Source organism: Lynx canadensis, chromosome F1 (assembly GCF_007474595.2).
Source record: "Lynx canadensis isolate LIC74 chromosome F1, mLynCan4.pri.v2, whole genome shotgun sequence".
Lineage (NCBI taxonomy): Eukaryota > Metazoa > Chordata > Mammalia > Carnivora > Felidae > Lynx > Lynx canadensis.
In genome coordinates, this window is record NC_044319.2 from 53,489,776 (window position 1) to 53,509,767 (window position 19,992).

The 19,992-nt window shown below is 38.3% G+C and overlaps 1 protein-coding gene across 1 annotated transcript in view; it reads right to left on the reverse strand.

Annotated features, from left to right (window-relative positions):
• Window positions 1–19,992, reverse strand: part of USH2A (usherin) — a 739,358-nt gene that overhangs the window by 422,276 nt on the left and 297,090 nt on the right. The window contains exons 22-28 of the mRNA XM_030302386.1: window positions 18,594–18,720; window positions 16,148–16,249; window positions 13,587–13,766; window positions 12,424–12,554; window positions 6,501–6,774; window positions 1,111–1,314; window positions 903–983 (exon numbers count right to left, since the gene is read on the reverse strand). Of these exons, the coding sequence (XP_030158246.1) occupies window positions 903–983; window positions 1,111–1,314; window positions 6,501–6,774; window positions 12,424–12,554; window positions 13,587–13,766; window positions 16,148–16,249; window positions 18,594–18,720 (1,099 nt within the window). The remainder of the gene's footprint in view (window positions 1–902; window positions 984–1,110; window positions 1,315–6,500; window positions 6,775–12,423; window positions 12,555–13,586; window positions 13,767–16,147; window positions 16,250–18,593; window positions 18,721–19,992) is intronic.

Sequence of the window (19,992 nt, forward strand, 5' to 3'; positions counted from 1 at the left end):
CCTATGATGGTATCATGTGAAAAGACATTGTGGTCACTGTGAGAAGTACAAAGCACTTATAAGTCGGTTGTCTGAGATTTGATCTAATATATTCTATCTTCTGGGGTTTTTTCCCCCCTCTAACTCAAACAATTTGGACCCATCAGCAGTTTCTATCCTGGGAGAGTCATTCTAAGATCCTAATAGTCACCACCATGGCAAACATCTGTCATGACGTGATAAAAGACATATCTGCTTCCAACTGGGTTCAGGTTGCAAATGTACCCTCTGCGGGAGAGAGGTGAAGGGGTGCCACTCCCACCCATGGCAATTAATCCTGACGTTAGCTCCTTGGGTTCTATGCAGTCTGTAAGTTTCCTGTCCATAGATATGTCACTACAGATACAGGCCTATTAGATCCTTAAGACAACTTGAACCTCCTCCCTTCTGCATCGGAAGAGGAAAGAATCAAGCCTGAGCAAACACTTACTAAATGACTGAAAAATCAAAAGCACTGACCTCCTAAGCATCTTAGCCATTGACATTTGTAAACCAAGGCATGTTCTTTCATAAGATTACAAACATACTACTTGCTTCAGGATAATAGTCTCTTCTTTTTCTTTTTTTTAAATTTTTTTTTAACGTTTATTTATTTTTGAGACACAGAGAGACAGAGCATGAATGGGGGAGGGTCAGAGAGAGAGGGAGACACAGAATCGGAAACAGGCTCCAGGCTCTGAGGTCAGCACAGAGCCCGACGCGGGGCTCGAACTCACAGACCGCGAGATCATGACCTGAGCCGAAGTCGGACGCTTAACCGACTGAGCCACCCAGGTGCCCCTCTTCTTTTTCTTACATGCACAAACATGTATGCACAGAGATGTGCATGTGTGTGCACATACACATTTTAACATAAAATTTACCTGCTCCTGTTGTACGTCCCCGACTCCAATCACTGTACACAGAACCTCCTTCGTGAGAGGCTATCACTCGATACAGGTATTCTTAAATGGAAATAAGAAGTAGACACATGAAAATATTACTCATCTGGACCAGTAGTGGGCTGGCAGGGAGGGAAGAGGCGACAAGTGGGAGACATGTAACATTTAATTTAGAGCACGTCCACATTACCTGTAAAAGGCTGGAGACCACTATCATAAACACTCTGCTCTTTTCCCCGGTAAACCAGGATGGAGTCATTTCCCCTGCAGTTACCAACGCTGTCAGTTGATAGGCATCCATCCAGATTGACTCTGACAGCACCGCTGGACACAGATGCCAAGTTAACGACAGCACCCCGTGCAAATTTAACATCCTTCACGCAACCACCGAAACCTAGCAAATAGTAAGGGATTAATATCACATAAAAGTCTTGAGTCATTAATTACCAATCATTTCTGTCCTCTGCAGGATTACGTTTTGATGAGGTGTGGGGGTTGCTGTAGATACAATTTTTTAAACTTTTGAGTCTCATTTGGGAAATCCTTTATGCCTCCTTCTGCTTTTTACCAGGCTAAGTTGTCACGAGGAAGTATTTATATTTATCTTGAAAAAATATATAAGCTGCTAATTATAACTGAAAATATTCAATTGAAAGTATTTCTTATACTTCTTTAGGCCCACATTTTCTCATTCTCTTTATTCTTTTGAAATAAAATTTCGGCAATTAGACCTTATGGTAAAGGGCTAGCCACATGTCCCTCAATTCTGGAAAATTCAGTTACATATATAAGGCACTGTTTAAGCAACAAAAGTAGTATTTGAAGGAGCACAATTATTTTAACAAGCTCACTGGGGGAAAATACCCTTTGAGGATTGTTAGGCAAGATAGCAAGAGGGAGAATATCGTTTCAGTATATTCTGAAATGTTAAGATATTGATATGAATTCTGTTAGAATCTTTCCAGAGTTAGAGAACTAAAATCCAGTTACAGCATACAGAGGAGCTATTACTATGCTCTACTATTGTCACAGCGTTCCACAATTTTGACTACACACAATGGTCACCACTTTCATATTCACGTTAGCACCACAGAGAGCAAATTCAGCTCTGGCAACGGCAACATCCGGAGGTTTCTCAGAATATGTGTTCTACCCAGTTGACTCTCTGTGTTGATAGCAGACAGCCCGATCTGAGGCTCGAACTCATGAACCGTGAGATCATGACCTGAGCCAAAGTCAGACGCTTAACCAAATGAGCCACCCAGGTACCCCACTACCCAGTTGACTTTAGAACGACCACAGTGCAGTGTAGTTCTGTGAAGTTTAACAGGAAATGTGGAAGGAATAGATTAGGAGTATGCACTGGTTTTTTTGTCAGAGAACCATAGGGCATCCAGTCAGCCAGGGAATAGCAATGGCTTTGAATTACATGCTATTTTGTGTAAATAGAGATCAGCTCAATAAGTTTGCCAGCATTCTGCACAGAAAACTGCACAAAACTGTAAAAGAAGGGATGAACAGACTGGGTTGGAGATAGCACACACTGACTCTTACTGAACAAAATACTGTCAAGTTTGAAGGGCCCCAAACACATGCTTAGCTCTTTTCAAGATTAAAGCACATCAGCAGGAAGAGAAAATAAAACATAATGCAACGCCTAACAGTAAAATAAGCTAATAGTAACAATGACCATATTGTTCTCTTCAGCATTTATATGATGTCTTATTATGTCTTCTAACACATTAAGTTGCAGCCTATTTCCTTTTAAATGCCTTTGCTATTATTCACGTTCCTTTCGGCCCCACTGATCAATACTGCTAGTCTATCTTGAACACACAGTAGACACTCCATAAGTTGGGTGAATGGAAATGAAAGCAATGAAGTTCAATATAAAAGCATCTGCTTGAAAATTCAGAAGTTAAGAATTCTGATTTCTCTACCAGCAGTGATTTTCTGATGGCTTATAGCTCAGTTACCTAACTTCTCTCTACGCCGGTTTCCCTAACAACAAAATGCAAACAGTGGAAAGGCAGCTCTGGCAAACATCGAAATGCTGTTATCAGAAAAGTCCCATTATTGTTTAAAGGGCACAGAGTTTCAGTTTTACAAGATGGACAATGTGCTGGATACGGATGATGGCGGTCGCACAACAACGTAAATATACTCAATGCTGAACTGTGCGCTAAATGGCTAAGATGGCAACATTTATGTATATTTTACAATTTAACAAATTAAGAATAAAAAAAGAAATGTCTTAAAAAATCATTCATGGTGGGGCACCTGGGTGACTCAGTTGTTTAATGGTCTGACTTTGGCTAAGGTCATGATCTCTTGGCCCATGAGCTCGGGCCTCACATCAGGCTCTGTGCTGACAGCTCAGAGCCTGGAGTCTGCTTCCGATTCTGTGTTTCCTTCTCTGTCTGCCCCTCTCCCACTAGTGCACTCTCTCTCTCTCTCTTTCTCAAAAATAAACATTAAAACAATTTTTTTATTAAAAAAATTAATTCATGGAATGGCATTTTAAAATTTGGGAAAGGCCATCGAGGTAGCCTTCCTTCATTCTGGAGATAAGGAAAAAGGTCCAGAGAGTATTGGATGAGGTTTCTAAGTATTAATCCTCCTTAGGAAGTGGAATGCTGGCCTCAGGCCTTGGAGGTGAAGGAACCTGAGTTCTAGTGTGCGGTCCTCACCATGCTATGTAAGAACAGACAGACAGTTTCGCCAAATCAAGTCACAGTTCTTTCAACTCTGCACCATCAGAACGATTTCCACCAGAAATATTCTTCAACTACCTTCAAAATATAATTGGGATGTTAGGATAGAAAGAGGGGAAAGGGCCTAGCAGTGGGAGGAAAGGAGATGCCTCCTTTGCTTGCTTTTGAGAATCAGAAATGACTCCCCACCCCCAGGCCTCCAAATAACTAAAAGGTGGCCCAGAATTCTACACTGACAAATCACCACCCAACACAGAGGCACTTGGGCTGGTAGGAAGGCCTTGGCAGAGCTGAATTTGCTCTCTGTCATGCTAACGTGAATATAAAAGTTGTGACCACTGTGTATAGTCAGAACTATGGAACTCAGTGAAAATGGCAGAGCATAGTAATAGCTCCTCTGTGTGCGTTCAGCCCCTACTCCTCCCTTCTCCACACAGGTCTTTGGGTAGAGCATAACCTGTGATATCATGTGCCATGGCCCTGTCGCCCCCAACCTGGAGGTAAGTGATAGTCCCAAGTGGTAGTTCTAAGATAAATGCCCATGCTCTGAAGTGATACATCTTCAGCAAATTAGGCTGCCCAGCATTTCCATACCACAGAGGAAATTTAATTTGCATTTGATTCAAAGGAAGATTACAACATTAATGGACAAGAAAAAAAATAGCGCTAATATGACCACAAAATAGAGCCTCTGCAAAAAGGTGCTAATTGAGAAGCACAGAACACTTTTAAGACCATTTGAGAGTGGATTAAAAAAAATACAGTAAGTGAACATGATTAATTTTAATTGCAATTTACTACATACAGGCAGCACCCCCATATGGTGAATATTCTCCTGATCACTATATAAAACATGCAGTTATATAGATCAGTATCACTCAAAGCATCTGAGACAGAATCTTTGGGAATAGGGTCATAAAATCTGCATTTTTAATAACCTTTCCAGGAGATTCCGATGTATCTTGAATAGTAATAATAATAACAGCTAATTTTATTGAGTTCTTACTATGTTCCAGCTACTATACTTCAATATTTTATCAGTGGCTTGAGAACCACTGATATGTATGATACTGCAATGATAAAAATTTAGTATTACCCATAAATAAAATATCTTTCAGTATCAGAGACTTAGTCATAGTGCAGATTAAATTATCCCCTTTGGGTTTTTATGTTGATGTGTTAAGCTTCTATCATGATTGTCTTACAATTCCAGTTAAAATTTGGCTAACGCCATGTCTCTATGCCCATCATAGTAATGGGTTTTTGTGTACTTTGAAAGTATAAGGCCACAGATGCAGGGGATTTGTTTCCTAGATGTAAGTAGGATCAAGTAATCTGGCTCATCTAAAGGGTTTTCAAGCTCTTTCTAACCTCAGAAACCTGAAAACCAGGAGAAGCCCTTATATGAATGTAATATTTTTAGCTGCTGTTACATCTTAAGTGCCTGGAAAATGTCATTACTGTCTTACACCCCAGATATTCATTAACTCCTTACTAGTACCCTTCTAAAAGTCTCCTTAGAGCTTGCCATATATTTTCTATTCAAAGGCATTTAAATCTTTATGTACTTACCAAATAGGCAAAGACTGCTTCATGGAAACTTTAACCATTCACAGTACACAGATTTTGAAATATGTAGAGAACATTTTCTACATGGGAGCATGCTTAGTCACAAACTAGAAGTTTCTGTGCTTTCCCCAATTTATAGCAAAGGAATAGTGGCCAATGACCATAAAAGGGAATCCTTGATTATAATAAGGAGAGTGGATTTTGACACCAGGCTGGCCTGAGACAGAAAGGCTTGCTATCTGCTTACTAACCATGTGACCTTGGGCAAGTTACTTTGTTCTTTAGTTTCCTCATCTGTAAAACGGGGGTATAAATAATAATACCTAAGTCATGGGCTTGTTAGGAAGAGATGGCCCACTTAGTTTCATGTAAAGCTTTCAGAACCATGCCTAGCACACAGAATGCACTCAGCTACTGGTAGCCTTTTTTGTATTAAAAATTTCTCTGATTATGTTCAAATTCCTTTTATGAGTTAAATGCTTGCTTTAGTTATAAGTCATGCACTCATGCACTTTTTCTTTCATTCAGGTAATTAATAATAAATGAAATATATATTTTTCACCAGCATGCTTAAAATTCAACTAAACCCACCCTTTCATGTGCTTTGCTATGGGGGAGCTCCATGGAAATGCACAGAGACAATTAGCAGTTATGTCAGAAAAAAAACCCCAGTAAAATTTAATGCCATTTTTCTTAGCTGTGCCCACCAACCTAGTTTATTTTTTTAATCTATGAATACAGATAATGGTCACTATTTGAAAGAACCAGAGCCTCATGTGTTTTCTTTGAAAACACATGAGGAAATATATATATAAATTATAATTGTATATGTTAAAGACAAGTTAGAATAAATATATTGATTATAAATAGGTATGAGGGCACACTCTTAAGGGAAACATACAAAACTATCTGAAAAAAATGTTCTGTGATTTTAAAATTTTTTTAGGTTTAATTTATTTTGAGAGAGAGCACGTATGTGAGTGGGAGAGAGGCAGAGAGAGAGGGAAAGAGAGAATCCCAAGCAGGCTCCATGCTGTCAGCGCAGAGCCTGATGCAGGGCTCTATCCCACCAACTGTGAGATCATGACCTGAGCCAAAATCAAAAGTCAAACATTTAGCCAACTGAGCCATGCGGGTACCACTGTGATTTTAAGCTTAAAATTCTTCAAAAAAGGGATGGGTAGGTATTGCTTTCAGCCTGGTTCTGTTGTTGTATCTTAAAACATGAACCCACCAAAACCTCCTGTATTTATACCAGGGCTGTATTTATTTGGGAATTCTTTCAGATGGACTTTACCTTGTTCCAGACTCAGGTATTTAAAAGAGTCGTGCAGCTCCTGTGGGGTTCCTCCCACATAGACCAGGGAATTCACCATCAGTGGCTGGGCTCTGGACTGTGATGCACGCTCCCTCAGTTCATTCATGCTTGCTGTTAAGATGGAACCTTTCTTTTTAATAATCACTTTATTCCACTTCCCATCACAATAGGACAGTCCCAGCCATAGATCCACTTGTGTAAAGGTAAGACTGGTATTTAACCGGAAGCTCAATATTCCACTCTTCAGTTCCATCTGTATTTCACATTAAAAAAGAAAATAGGCATATAAAAAGACTGCAGAATGGCAGTTTGGGAGAGAGCAGAAGGTCAATTTCTTGTAGAAAAGCAACAAATTTCCCTGAAAGCACTCTATAAAAATGTTCCACTTTATTCTAAGCAGGACTGGAGTAACATATAATGGAGTACTCTGCAAGCTTATAATTGACGTGAAGATTGTTGTATTAAGTCAAATTCACACCCATTAATGATCATACAATGTGATATGATACTATGTAGGCAAAACTTTTATTATTATTATTGTTTGCTGCAACATAGGTAAAAGATTCAACCCTAGCATAAGTAACTGAATGACTGAAGAGAATAGTTTGAACTATGACACTATTTTTACTTGAGTTTTTAGAAAATGAGAAAATACTACTTCATATATCAACTTAATTTGGGGGAAAAATATGACAAGACAATAAGAAAATGAAATGTCAAGCCTGATTAAGCTTATTTTAACTGGTTGGTGAACTCAATTTCAAATTTGTAAGATGGATTTTTATTCAATATTTCATTTTTATTATTCTAAATCTCTAACTAACATAATTGCTTCTATGTGTATTCTTTTAGATTAGGTGCCATTTTCTAATATGAATGCATTTTACCCAAATTTTCATGGTAAAGGAAATGCCTCCATATGTTTTCCTTCAAAATGTTACATGACAATTATTTTATCTACTATGTTTTTATTTTGTTAGAACTCCCATCAGCAAAAATAGGATACTTAAAAATTTGAGATCAGTCATGTCAAATGAAATTCAGTAATTCCAGATAAAAATTACTTTTTCTATGTAAATTCATCTTTGTGAAGTACATTGGATAAGCAGTCATTTATCCATTCATTCAATAAATATTGAGTCCCCCACCATGTTCTATGAACCTGTTCCCAAGAATCACATTTTACAATAGCAAACATCTGGGGTAATACTATAACCAAGAGAAGAATAGGGTACAATGACAGCAAAGAAAGGATATACATTTTGTTCCTTGGGAACTGGAAAAGGTTTAAATTAATATTTTTGGAAGTATGTAAGATTCATGGAGAATCCTTCAACACAGGGAGATTAACATGTTCAATGGCATGAGGACATGTATGAGCTCATTAGGTTTAGAAAAAAAAAAGACTAAATTAGGTAAGACAAAAGATACACAGATTGGGTGGGGGGGAGGGCATGGGTTAGAAAGAGTCTTGCCAGATATGTAGAAACAAGGTTTTGGAGGATTTTGAGTCATATGGAAAAATATTCATCTTTCTCTTGTCTGCTTGCCTCCAAAAGGCTATATTCTTTCCATTATCTTGTGCTAAAAGTCTACCCTTTAGGTCATAGGAAGTTCATACTGGAAATGAAAGCTAGACTGGAATTGGAGAAACCTATTAGAGAATCACTACAGTGGTGAGAAAAATGACAAGAACCATTGAAATAAAGATAACAATGGTGAAGACAGTGACAACTCAGTCAAAGAGGTATTTTTTATTTATTTATTTTTTTTTTTAATTTTTTTTTCAATGTTTATTTATTTTTGGGACAGAGAGAGACAGAGCATGAACGGGGGAGGGAAAGAGAGAGAGGGAGACACAGAATCGGAAACAGGCTCCAGGCTCTGAGCCATCAGCCCAGAGCCCGACGCGGGGCTCGAACTCCCGGACCGCGAGATCGTGACCTGGCTGAAGTCGGACGCTTAACCGACTGCGCCACCCAGGCGCCCCATAAAGAGGTATTTTTAAAAGCAACTCAGCTTTTTAAGTCTCAGCAGGACATGGCAAACAGCTGAATGTGTTAAATGAATGAAGAGTAAGTCAAAGATATCCATGCTCTTTCTTGTTTGGGTGTGTTTTACCACCATCACAATATGGAAAGCACTAGAAAGAAAGACTTGGTATTATCATTGTCAGTGAGGAATGAGGTCAATTTTAAACACACTGAGTTTGAAATGTCTATAAAACATTCAGAAGAAACTTTTTTTGAGGCAGTTGAACATAAAGATAGGCCAGTAAAATAGACAAGGTTTATGAAAGGATGAGTGAGATCATCCAGTTAGTATCAAAGCAAGAGTCCTCAGCAAGACCAACATTTTAAGGGGAAGGCAGAGTAGATGTAATTCTATAAGTCAACAACAATCTTCTTGGAGAAGCCAAGGATTTAATGAAAATCAAGAGCAACTAGTATTTTGGAAAGTCGGTAGGGAAGAATATTTTAAGAAAAAAAAGATGACAGTGGAAGATCAAGTAAATAAAGACTGAAAAATTATCTCGTAGACTAGAAAATGCAGGGGTCACTGGCAAGTTTGAAAATTCTTCAGTGGAATGTGGTAGGGCTAGGAACCATATTTACAGTATTTGAGGACTAAGGTGTGATATAAAAATAAGTGGAAATAACCAGAGTAGTTACTTTCAATGCAATAGGCTCTGAAGGGAAGGGAAATACAACAGAGGAGTTTTCCAAGTCAAAAGGAAAAATACTTAAGATAAATGAGGCTCAACCATTTTATATATAGAGGGAGAAGAGCCAATGTGGAAGGAACACTGGAACTTAACAAAAGAGAAAATTTGTAGCACAAGCTCTTGCAGGAGAAGGGACAGAATCTAGAGTAAAGGTAGAAATATTAACTTTGGTTGGAATCATAGTAATTATATATTTGTCCTCCTGAGTCAGGAGAGAGTGAAACCCAGACTTGGCTCATAAAAACAAAAGTTGTAGGTTGAAAATTTGGAAGATGAGGAGATTATGTTTCTTTCCATTATAAGAATGCGACTATCTGAAGACATTCAGGTTGTGGTGTTTTCCAGTCCTGACATTCTTTTTCTTTCATGTTCTACATTTAATCTATGAGCAAATCCTATAAACAATAAATAGTGTCGAATGAAAGAATTAGGACCCTCAAAACTCGGTGTGTCACCAGTCTTCATACCTGTATTAGTTCTCCTGTGGTGTTCAGTAAACTGGCTATTGAAACTGAAGAGCTAGGGGGCTAAACTGATTGACTCAGAGTTGTGGAATTGAAGACACAAGTTGCGGGTGTTGTCAGAAAAAATGGTTGAAAAACTGCATTATGGTGTCTAAGGAACAGAGCACGTAAGTTAAACAGAAAGTGGTCTAATAGCCAATGGTCTCAATGTCTTTGTGAACTCAATAAGAGAGAACGAGAGCTCAAAGAGTAGAAATGTTATATTTTGAGATTTAAGAGTTTAGCAGTAAAAACTTTCTGAGTTAATCAAGTTCCCCGGATAGCCATGTATGTTGAAGCTACTTAGGATAACAGGAAAAAATCTTATTGAGGAATAAACTGTGAGAAGCCTAGGTTCTCAGATACAGAGGAGAAGAATGTGAGTTCTGTGAATGTCTGCTTCCTTTATAGCTGTATTGGAAGTGCTAAAAGAAAGCCTAACACAGAGCAGACACTCAATATATATTGGCCTAAATGTTTTGATTAAGATTTATTTCATTAAAGCTTAAAATTAACATTATTCAATAAGGTGGGGATTCATTATATTTCCAAAGTCATTGAACGGAGGAAGATGGAGGGCTGGATGTGGGTATACCAGGATGTGTGAGCCTCCAAGAGAGGCAAGTGCTCCTTGAGAGGAAAGGCCAAATGATAAACACCTCTGCATTCTCTCCAAGATTTATGCACAGATAGATGTTTAAGGAATGCTTAGAGTCACCATAACATGAATTCATTCACATGTTCAGTCACTCATTCATCCAATAATATTTATCAAATACTTAATAATTGCAAGAGTTAGGCTGAAGGGGCACCTGCGTGGCTCAGTTGGTTAAGCATCTGACTTCGGCTCAGCTCATGATCTCACAATTCGTGAATTTGAGCCCCTCATCGGGCTCTGTGCTGACAGCTCAGAGCCTAGAGCCTGCTTCAGATTCTGTGTCTCCCTCTCTTTCTGCCCTTTCTCAACTTATGCTCTGTCTCTTTCTCAAAAATAAACATTAAAAAAAATTAAAAAATAAAAACGAAAAAAAAAAAGAGTTAGGCACTGAAGATAGAACTGTTAAGAACACACAAAATTCCTGTGTTAAGAAAGATTACATTTCAGGGGTGCCTAGGTGGCTCAGTCGGTTAAGCATCCAACTTCGGTCCACGTCATGATCTCACAGTTCCTGGGTTTGAGCCCCAAGTCAGGCTCTGTGCTGACACCTCAGAGCCTGAAGCCTGCTTTGGATTCTGTGTCTCCCTCTCTCTCTGCCTTTCCCTAGCTCATGCTCGCACTCTCTCTCTCTGTCAAAAATAAACTTTAAAATAAAAATAAATAAAAAATTTAAAAAATTTAAATAAGATGAAATTATAACAAATTCTATGAAGGGATATATTTCCACTTACCTGGGCAGCAAATTTGACATTATATAATCTAGGAATGAACAAAATCAATGAACTGAAAACATCCTAGAATCATAAAATCAGCAACACATGTGTTTTACTACTTATTTGCCTAGATATGAGCAATGAGATTAAGGTGTTCATAATTTTCCCCTGAGTCTATGTAAGTTCTTTAAAATAACTTTTTAAAAACTTACATTTTAATAACATACTTATTTTTTTTTAAACTTTTTTTTAATGTTTATTTATTTTTGAGAGACAGAGACAGAGCATGAGCAGGCAAGGGGCAGAGAGAGAGGGAGACACAGAATCCGAAGCAGGCTCCAGGCTCTGAGCTGTCAGCACAGAGCCCAATGCGGGGCTCGAACTCATGAACCGTGAGATGATGATTTGAGCCAAAGTCGGATGCTTAACTGACTGAGCCACCCAGGTGCCCCCATAACATACTTATTTTTGACAATGATATCTGACTGTCTGATTAAAGGCAAATAAAAGTAATTACACTTGCCGACTGTACTTAGAAAAATGTATGAAAATGTTCATAGCAGCCCGTTTGCCATAGCAAAAACACGGAAACAACCAGTATGTCATTGACAAAAGAGCTAAATTACACAGTCATGAAATTATATACCTACATGGAGAACATGAGTGACTCAGGAATAATGTCGAGTGCAAAAAACAATTGCCTCAAGGTAGAGTATAATGCAACTCTTATAAATGTCAAAAACAAGAATTTTCAGGCATTCATACATTTTGTTGAAACTGCAGCTACATGCAAGGGGATAATAAACACAAAATTCTAATTACATATTACCTCCAGAGGGGGATAGGAAAATGGGATAGGAGAGACCCTATAAGTAAATGTAAAAAGTGATATTTTAATTGGGTGGTAAGTTCATGTTTACTGTACTTTTATACTTTGTGTGTATGAATGTGTAATATAAACCATTTATTGTATGTAGTTTTTAACACCATTATATAAGAAATGACAAAGGACATAATATTTTTCATATGTTGGGAAACTAAGTGGGATTTTCATAATTCCTCATAACTACTCTGCTTTGCTAAAATTACAAGTTTCACAGTAATAATTGTCATTTAAAATAAATCACGATCTTAGAGCACAAAATGTTTCACAGGACTCCAAAACTAAAAATGACTTAAGGAAGGAAAACAAAAATGAATTTCAAGAGAAACCCCAATTTAGCAAAATATTAACACATGCCTTATTTATCTCAAAGTTATATCTGATATTTTTAAGTAAATTTAACTAAATTTATACACATACAGCAAGAAAATCAGGTCCATCTTTGTTGTAAACAAAAAGAAGCAACCCATTCAGTTGGTCAGTTCTGAACTTCAAGGAAATCTCAAAATCCATTCCACCATGAAACATGTGCGATTGAAGTTCCAGAAACCCTTTAAAGAAAAGAATATGTACATATCAGTGTGTATAAAGCAATAGCGCCAGCGTTATGAAGGTGTAACAAAGACTAGGATGAATACTGTCATTGAGTAAGTCTCTCACAAAAGAAGATGCAAATCAATGTTGAGAAATCCCCCTTGTACTTGTACAGAAGTAGCAGAATGAACTTGATATATATTTTAGGAGGAAGCAATTTACTCTCTAAATCATGGATATAATTAAGACTATTATTGTTTTATATCAGAATTCACAATAAGAAATTGCATTGACTAAGAGAAATTCAGAATAATGACAGTGTTGAGAAAAGAGCAACAGAAAAGTGCACAGACTGGGATATTATTCATCTTTCTATCCTGAAGGTGGTTTAAGCAACTGAATAAGTAACCAGCTTAGTTATAAACATAGGAGGCAGAGGTGGGCTTTTATCTGAAGTACTATCCACCAGGCCACTATATTCCCTTCCACCCCCTTACCCTGGGTGACGGCCAGGCAGAGACTGGGCTGGGGAGGTACGCCAGGCACACTGCTCCTCGCTTCTGCAGCAGCCTCTCGAGCAATGGCAGGGATGGCCGTGACATCCTCCAGCTCCTCCTCACTAACCTACGCACCCCATTACATAGCTGACATTTTGCTCTCGAGAATATGGTCCATCTATACCATGGGATAAATAGATATTTGTGGATTCACCCAGTAAACATAACACTTCCAAAACATCTTTCCAAGTAAAACTGCATTCTAAGTAAAACATCTGACATACCAAAAGATATTTTTGATAATACCAAAAATAAACCAAGAATTGCCATGGGTAACAGAGATCTGACACACGAATATATGTCCATGAGTCTTACAACTTATATTACATATTCAGACTTGGAGGAAATGTTTATGTGTATCATGGCATAACTAGTTATTTCTGTGACACTAGGTTCATAAGAGGTCAAAGTAATCGGACAGGAGGGATTAAATTGTGCAAAGGATAGAAACTAGCTGCTAAGCAACTGCTGGTGTCTCTTTCAGAACCTTACCTGTTCCTAGGAACTGGGCTCCCTCCTGTAGTGACGTGGGACATCCCTCCCAGCTGTTATACACGTTGACTTGCTCTTCAGCACTCTGCCAAATCAGAGGCTCCCAAATAGCAAAGGGATTATAATTCTTCATAAAATACATATCCTTGACACAGCCCACAAAACCTTTACGGATTATGTCTATAGGGGTCGAGAGATATCAATAAATATGTATTTTGGAAACATTCTTTCAAAGCAATTAATTTTATGTGTCATTCACATAAAAGAAACAGGCAATAGCTCTCACTACCTATTTACTGCAAACCTCTTCATGATTCATGTAAACACCACACCATTACCTATGCTGAGTGGTAACAGTTATAATGTCAGATCCTCTGTTTCCAAAGAAATAGATGTTTATGTAGAAATTGTGGTTTTATAGGAGTAGCCAGAATATTGCCTTTTGAACTAACAAGAAGATTTCATCTGCCACTAGTCTTAAAAATAAAAGTATTGTAACAAGTTTTTGGTTTTTTTTAATTTTTTTATGTTTATTCATTTTTGAAAGACAGAGAGAGACAGAGCACAAGCAGGGGTGGCGTGGTGAGAAAGGGGGACACAGAATCTAAAGCAGGCTCCAGGCTCCGAGCTGTCAGCACCAGGGCCCGACGCGGGGCTTGAACTCACGAACCACCAGATCACGACCTGAGCCGAAGTCCGATGCTCAACCGACTGAGCCACCCAGGCGCCCCAACAAGTTTTAAAAGTAAGATTTGAAGGAAGTGTTTCTATTAATCTAATCTCGTTTGTATTTTAGTTCTTTCATCATTATGAACCAGTCTATTACACAAGTAGGTCAATAATTTGATTTCATATTTAGGAATATAATATTGACCTTAATTTTAGAATGCCCCGGACCAGGCAAAGGTAGGGTTTATGAACAGAGAAAATAGCTGGTAATAGGAGTTGGGAAAGAAATGAAGTGAAATGAGAGAATTAGAACTAGAGAGCAAGAAAAACCTAGAGAAGAGGAGGCAGCATCACAGCTAAGGTCACACTGCATCCAGTGATGTCCATACTGATCAACACAAAGCTTCGATCTCGGCTTTTGAGTTTATGACTTGATTCTAGGGAAGGTATTCACCAGCAATCAAAGTTCTACAAGGTCAATTTATATGCACGAGGTCAGATTATTTATTTATTTATAATGGAGATATGTCCTTGGAGTCAGGTATGCTCTCTTCCCAGTGCCTGTTTGTACCATAGCCAGGACATGTGCTGGATGGACAAAGAACTGGGGCAAAGATTGAGAGCTCGCTCTCTCTCTCTCTCCCTCTCTCTCCCTCTCTCTCTTTTTCTCTAGTGGGTGTGTGTGTATGAATGTTTTTGAGAGACTTCTCTCTCTACCCGTCTAAAGTAGTCCAATAAAAACCCTCTCTATTCTAGAGATATCTGAGGACGCAACTACATTCAGTCTTGGGTATTTAAATATATCCCTCTCCAAATTTCACTGAAAATATTTTATTCCTTTTGATCTTCTTCACCGTTATTCCTTGAAGACCCCTACCCATGAACAATTTATATTTATTTAGGTTCTAGCTCATGTGTAATATTTATGTAGTTACATTTTACTTCCTAGGAGAGACTGAGGTGATACCCTATATGCCCTTCAATGCAGACATGGGAAAACTACCCTAAAATCTTAGCAATGCGTTTGGAAAGATATTTTTTTTCTTTCTGCCTAAGGTTAATTCTGTCCATGGTAGTTTTTATTGGTTTCCTTTTGAATCTGTTTTTGTTCTCTCATTCCAAAACTACAGGAATTATTTTATGTCTTACAGTACTTATGGCATTTGCTTGACATTATACATTTACATATTTGTACCCTATATTGTGGCAAAGACCACATTTTGTTCATCTGTGGATATCTAAGGTCTGGTTTAGAGCTGATCACATGCTCAATACTCAGGGAAGTTTATTTACCCTGTTTAGAGTATAAATCAAGCCCATAGTTTCCTATTTCTGTGTTGCTTCAGATTAAAATCTAAAAATATTGACACATAATCCTAAAACAACATTTATTTTTTTAAGTTTATTTATTTATTTTGAGAGAGGGAGAGAGAGTAAGCATGTGCAGGGGAGGAGGAGAGACAGAGAGAGGGAGAGAGAGAATCCTAAGCAGGCTCTGCACTGTCAGCTCAGAGCCCAATGCGGGGCTTGATCTCATGAACCATGAGATCATGACCTAAGCCAAAATCAAGAGTTGGATGCTTAACTGACTGAGCCACCCAGGTGCCCCTAAAATAACATGTTTTTGACTGAAATTAGTATCATTCACTTCAAAAGTTTAATATACTTTTTAATAAACTATTTTTATATATCAGGGGCTGGCACGAAGAATTTAAATGCAAGTAATACATGGTTTCTTTAGAAAAAAGGAAACCTAAGGGACATTTGTCTTGATACAGGAATAGCATGAGATAAAATATAATACTATTATTCATACCTTATAATAATGTACTCATACTTGATCCTGTTGTAAATTTTGGTGACAACATATAAATCCTAAAGAGGAAACTCACCAGGATCCTTCCTGAGGACGGTATAGCCCTGTGGAAGCCCTCCCACAAACACTCCCGTGTTCCCTCCGATAATAGTGCTCCCATTTGGTGTGGCCGAGGAACCTATGGAAAAGGAGATGAGAATTTCAACTTCCCCAGAATAATCTGGGTTCTGTTCACTTAACAAATGATTAAACCCTTCACTGAGCTTCTGGATACCACTCTTTCTTGGTTCTCCTCTTTGTTGTCTTTCTTCAATGGTTCTTCCTCGCTGTCCCAACATCTTGATGCTGGAAGGACCAGGTCTCCTGCCTTCTCAGATCTCTTTCTCTCCCCACATACATGGGTATACTAAGTCCTCTAGATGACTTGGAGTGCTTGGCACCTATGTGAACCACCAGCCCCAAAGACCAGAGGAGGCCTGGGTCCCCAACTATGCTGTGTTCACAGCACACATCTGTTATGATTTCTAACTCCATTCTTCCTTTGAAGGAGAGGTGTTTTTTTGTTTCCTCAGACTCAGAGCCCAAACCACTCTAATTAGCCTTACTTCCATGTGGTCCCTTGGTAAGTGCATGCCATCCTCAGCTGACAATTCCCAATGTATATCTTTAGTCTGGAACTCTTCCCTGAACTCAGACTTGAACCCAGAAGTCTACCTGATATTTCCACTTGGATGCCTCATAGATACCTAAGACTGACCATGTTAACACTGAACATCTCTTTCTATATCAGCTTCCCCCATGATCCTGTCAACCTTAGTTATGGCAGCTACATTCTTCCAGTTGCCCAGACCCCAAACTTAGCAGTCATGTTCTACATTAGGGACTAGCACACTCGTTATGTAAAAGGCCAGATAGTATATAATTTAGGCTTTGTAGACCAGGCAGCTTTAAGTGGTCACAGGCAATACAAAACAAATGGGTAAAGTTGTGCTCCAATAAAACTTTATAAAATAATGATGAGCAAGATATGGCCCACAAGGGGCTTGCCAATCCTGCTCTACTGGAATCAAATCCTTTTTTTTTTTTTTTTTTTAAGTAGGCTTTATACTCAGCACAGAGCCCAATGTGGGGCTTGAACTCACAACTTCAAGATCAAGACTTGAGCTGAGATCAAGAGTCAAATGCTTGACCCACTGAGCCACCCACGCACCTCTTGAATCTAATCCTTTTAATTTAACATTTACAATATACCCAGATTTCTCATTATATCCACAATTTTACTTCTTTGGTTCAAGAAACCATTTTTTTATTGCCTGAATTATTTTATAATTATTACAGAAGTTTGTTAACTGCTCTCCATGTTTCCACCCTTGTTCTCTTTCAAATTCATTTCAAAAGAGCAGCCAAAGTGTTCTTTTTAAAGAAAGAAGTCATAACATGTCACTCCTTTCTTGAAATTCTCCAATGGCTTCCCTTTTTCCAAGTAAAAGTCCAGAAAACCCTATGTAAAAAGCCCTAATGCCTCCCTGATCGCAGCCTATTATTAGCCCCTTCACCCACTCTTTCTCATAGTGACCTCTTTGTTGGTCCTTAACATGCCGTACATATGTTCCTACCTCAGGGCCCTGGCACCTACTATTCTGTTGGCCTGAAACATTCTTTTCCTGGATATTTTCCTGGCTTATCCACCTACTCTCTTTTAGGTCTCTGTTCAAATGTCACCTTACCAAAGAAGACTTCTCTAACAGTCTTTTATGAAATCAAAACATTCCCCTCTCCAATACATGCATGCGTGCGCACACACACTTTCTCTCTTATCTTGCTTTATTATTCTCAGAATATACACTACCTGATACTTGTTCAATATTTATTCTGTTTCCTGCCCCTCTTCTGCCTAAAATGTAAATTCTGCTCTTTGTAGCCAGTGTTTCTAGAGCAATCCCTGGGACACAGTAGGTGCTCATTACAATTCCATATTTCCTGAATAGATTAATAAAAGCCTGCATCATTATACAGGTACTGTAAGTGTTTTATAATTATCTAAGGATAGTAGATAGGGTAGGATGGAAAGAATACTAAACTTAAAATTGCAAAGACCGGATAAGTAAGTGTTGAAAGAATGCTGCCTACCAGCTGTGCAAATTGGGAAAAGCTATTTACCTTTTCTGAGCCTCAGTTTCATCACTTCTAAAATGTATGTAATGACCGCTTTACTTTATTTGTCTTTCGCAGGTCAAAAATAAAATGAGAGAACATAGCCCTTGCAAACTGTAAAGCATTGCAAAAGACAAAATTGCTACTGATGACTTTGCTCTTATTTTTGCTTTACTGAAACGGTGCGTAAAGGAGGAAATGGTTGCCAGACTTCATCATTTTGGGAGCACCCCAAAGGCAAATTCAACAGCAATTCAGGCAAAATGGAGAGGAAATAAACGTGAAAAAAGAGATGTAGAAATACAAGCAACAGAAAAGTATGGCAACGTTAGCATATCAATAGAACCGTTTATATATATAGCTCTTACCTGTATACTGCCCATCAAGTGTGATTTGGCCGAAAGCCTGATGCCTAATAGCAATTATTTCATGCCATTTGCCATCGTTATATTGTTTACCACCATCATTAGTTGTAGAAACTTCCATTGAAGAGCCCTTAAGGAAACAAATGAGTGAATGAGTGGGTGAATGAATGTATATGTTTACAAACTCACACACATGTATTTGTAGATTTGCTAAAAACCAGTTTATAAGCTTTGACATCCCCATGATGCAAGCATGCGTATATTTCAACAGAACTCAAAGTGAAAGTTGATGCCTGACATCATTCTGGATTTTCTGTGATGTCCTCCTAGAAACAGTACTCAAATCTGAAAAGATCTTCTCTGTGGAATAAAAAATCTCTTAAAAGTACACTTGCATTTTGAGAACTTATATTCATTAGAAAGGTAATGAATCTTCTACTCTAAAAGTTTAGCTCTTAAGAATTTTGGTAGAAATATGAAAAAAGAACTTAAAACTAATAAAACGCCATTGAATCTATATTGTGCTAAAGGTAGGGAAATATCTGGCAAAAAGTTTTTCTCTGGCAAAAACATTCACTATACTGCTAATAAGTAGAAGGAATGAGATTCATATAAAAATTAGCCAGTTATCAACACATTGAACATAAATGCATAATGCAGTTAAACTTAGTACTCATTGCCTTGTAATCTTAAATCTAGCATTGAAACTTATATCTAAGGTCATTCTATCATAGTTAAAAATGAGTTCCTATAGGAAATGGCAGGGGTGCCTGGATGGCTCAGCCAGTTAAGCATCCGACTTCAGCTCAGGTCATCATCTCAGGGTTCATGATTCGAGCCCCATTTAGGGCTGTTAGCACAGAGCCTACATCAGATCCTCTGTCCCCCCTCTCTCTGTCCCTCACCTGCTCTCTCTCTCTCTTAAAAAAATAAATAGGGGCATCTGTGTGGCTCAGTCAGTTAAGCGTCCGACTTCAACTTAGGTCATGACCTAGCAGACTGTGAGTTCAAGCCCCTCATCAGGCTCTGTGAAAACAGCTCAGAGCCTGGAGCATGTTTCAGATTCTGTGTCTCCCTCTCTCCCTGCCCCTTCCCTGCTTGCTCTCTCTCACTCTCTGTCTCAAAAATAATAAACATTAAAAAAAAGTTAAGAGTACGAAATGGCAGATATCAAGAACAGAGATTAGCAGAAAGGAGGTAAGGGTAAGGAAACAGAAAGAAGTAGAAGAGAAACCTTCCATCTGAGTACTTCCTAGCCAAGTGGACACTTTTTGGCATATCATGTTTAGTACAGTGTTACTTTTTTTAGCGTTCATGAGCAAATAAGCCTAGGTAGAAGATATTTCAACTCTGTCACCATCATCAGTTACTACCACTACTATCAAAGAAAAAAAAACCAGAA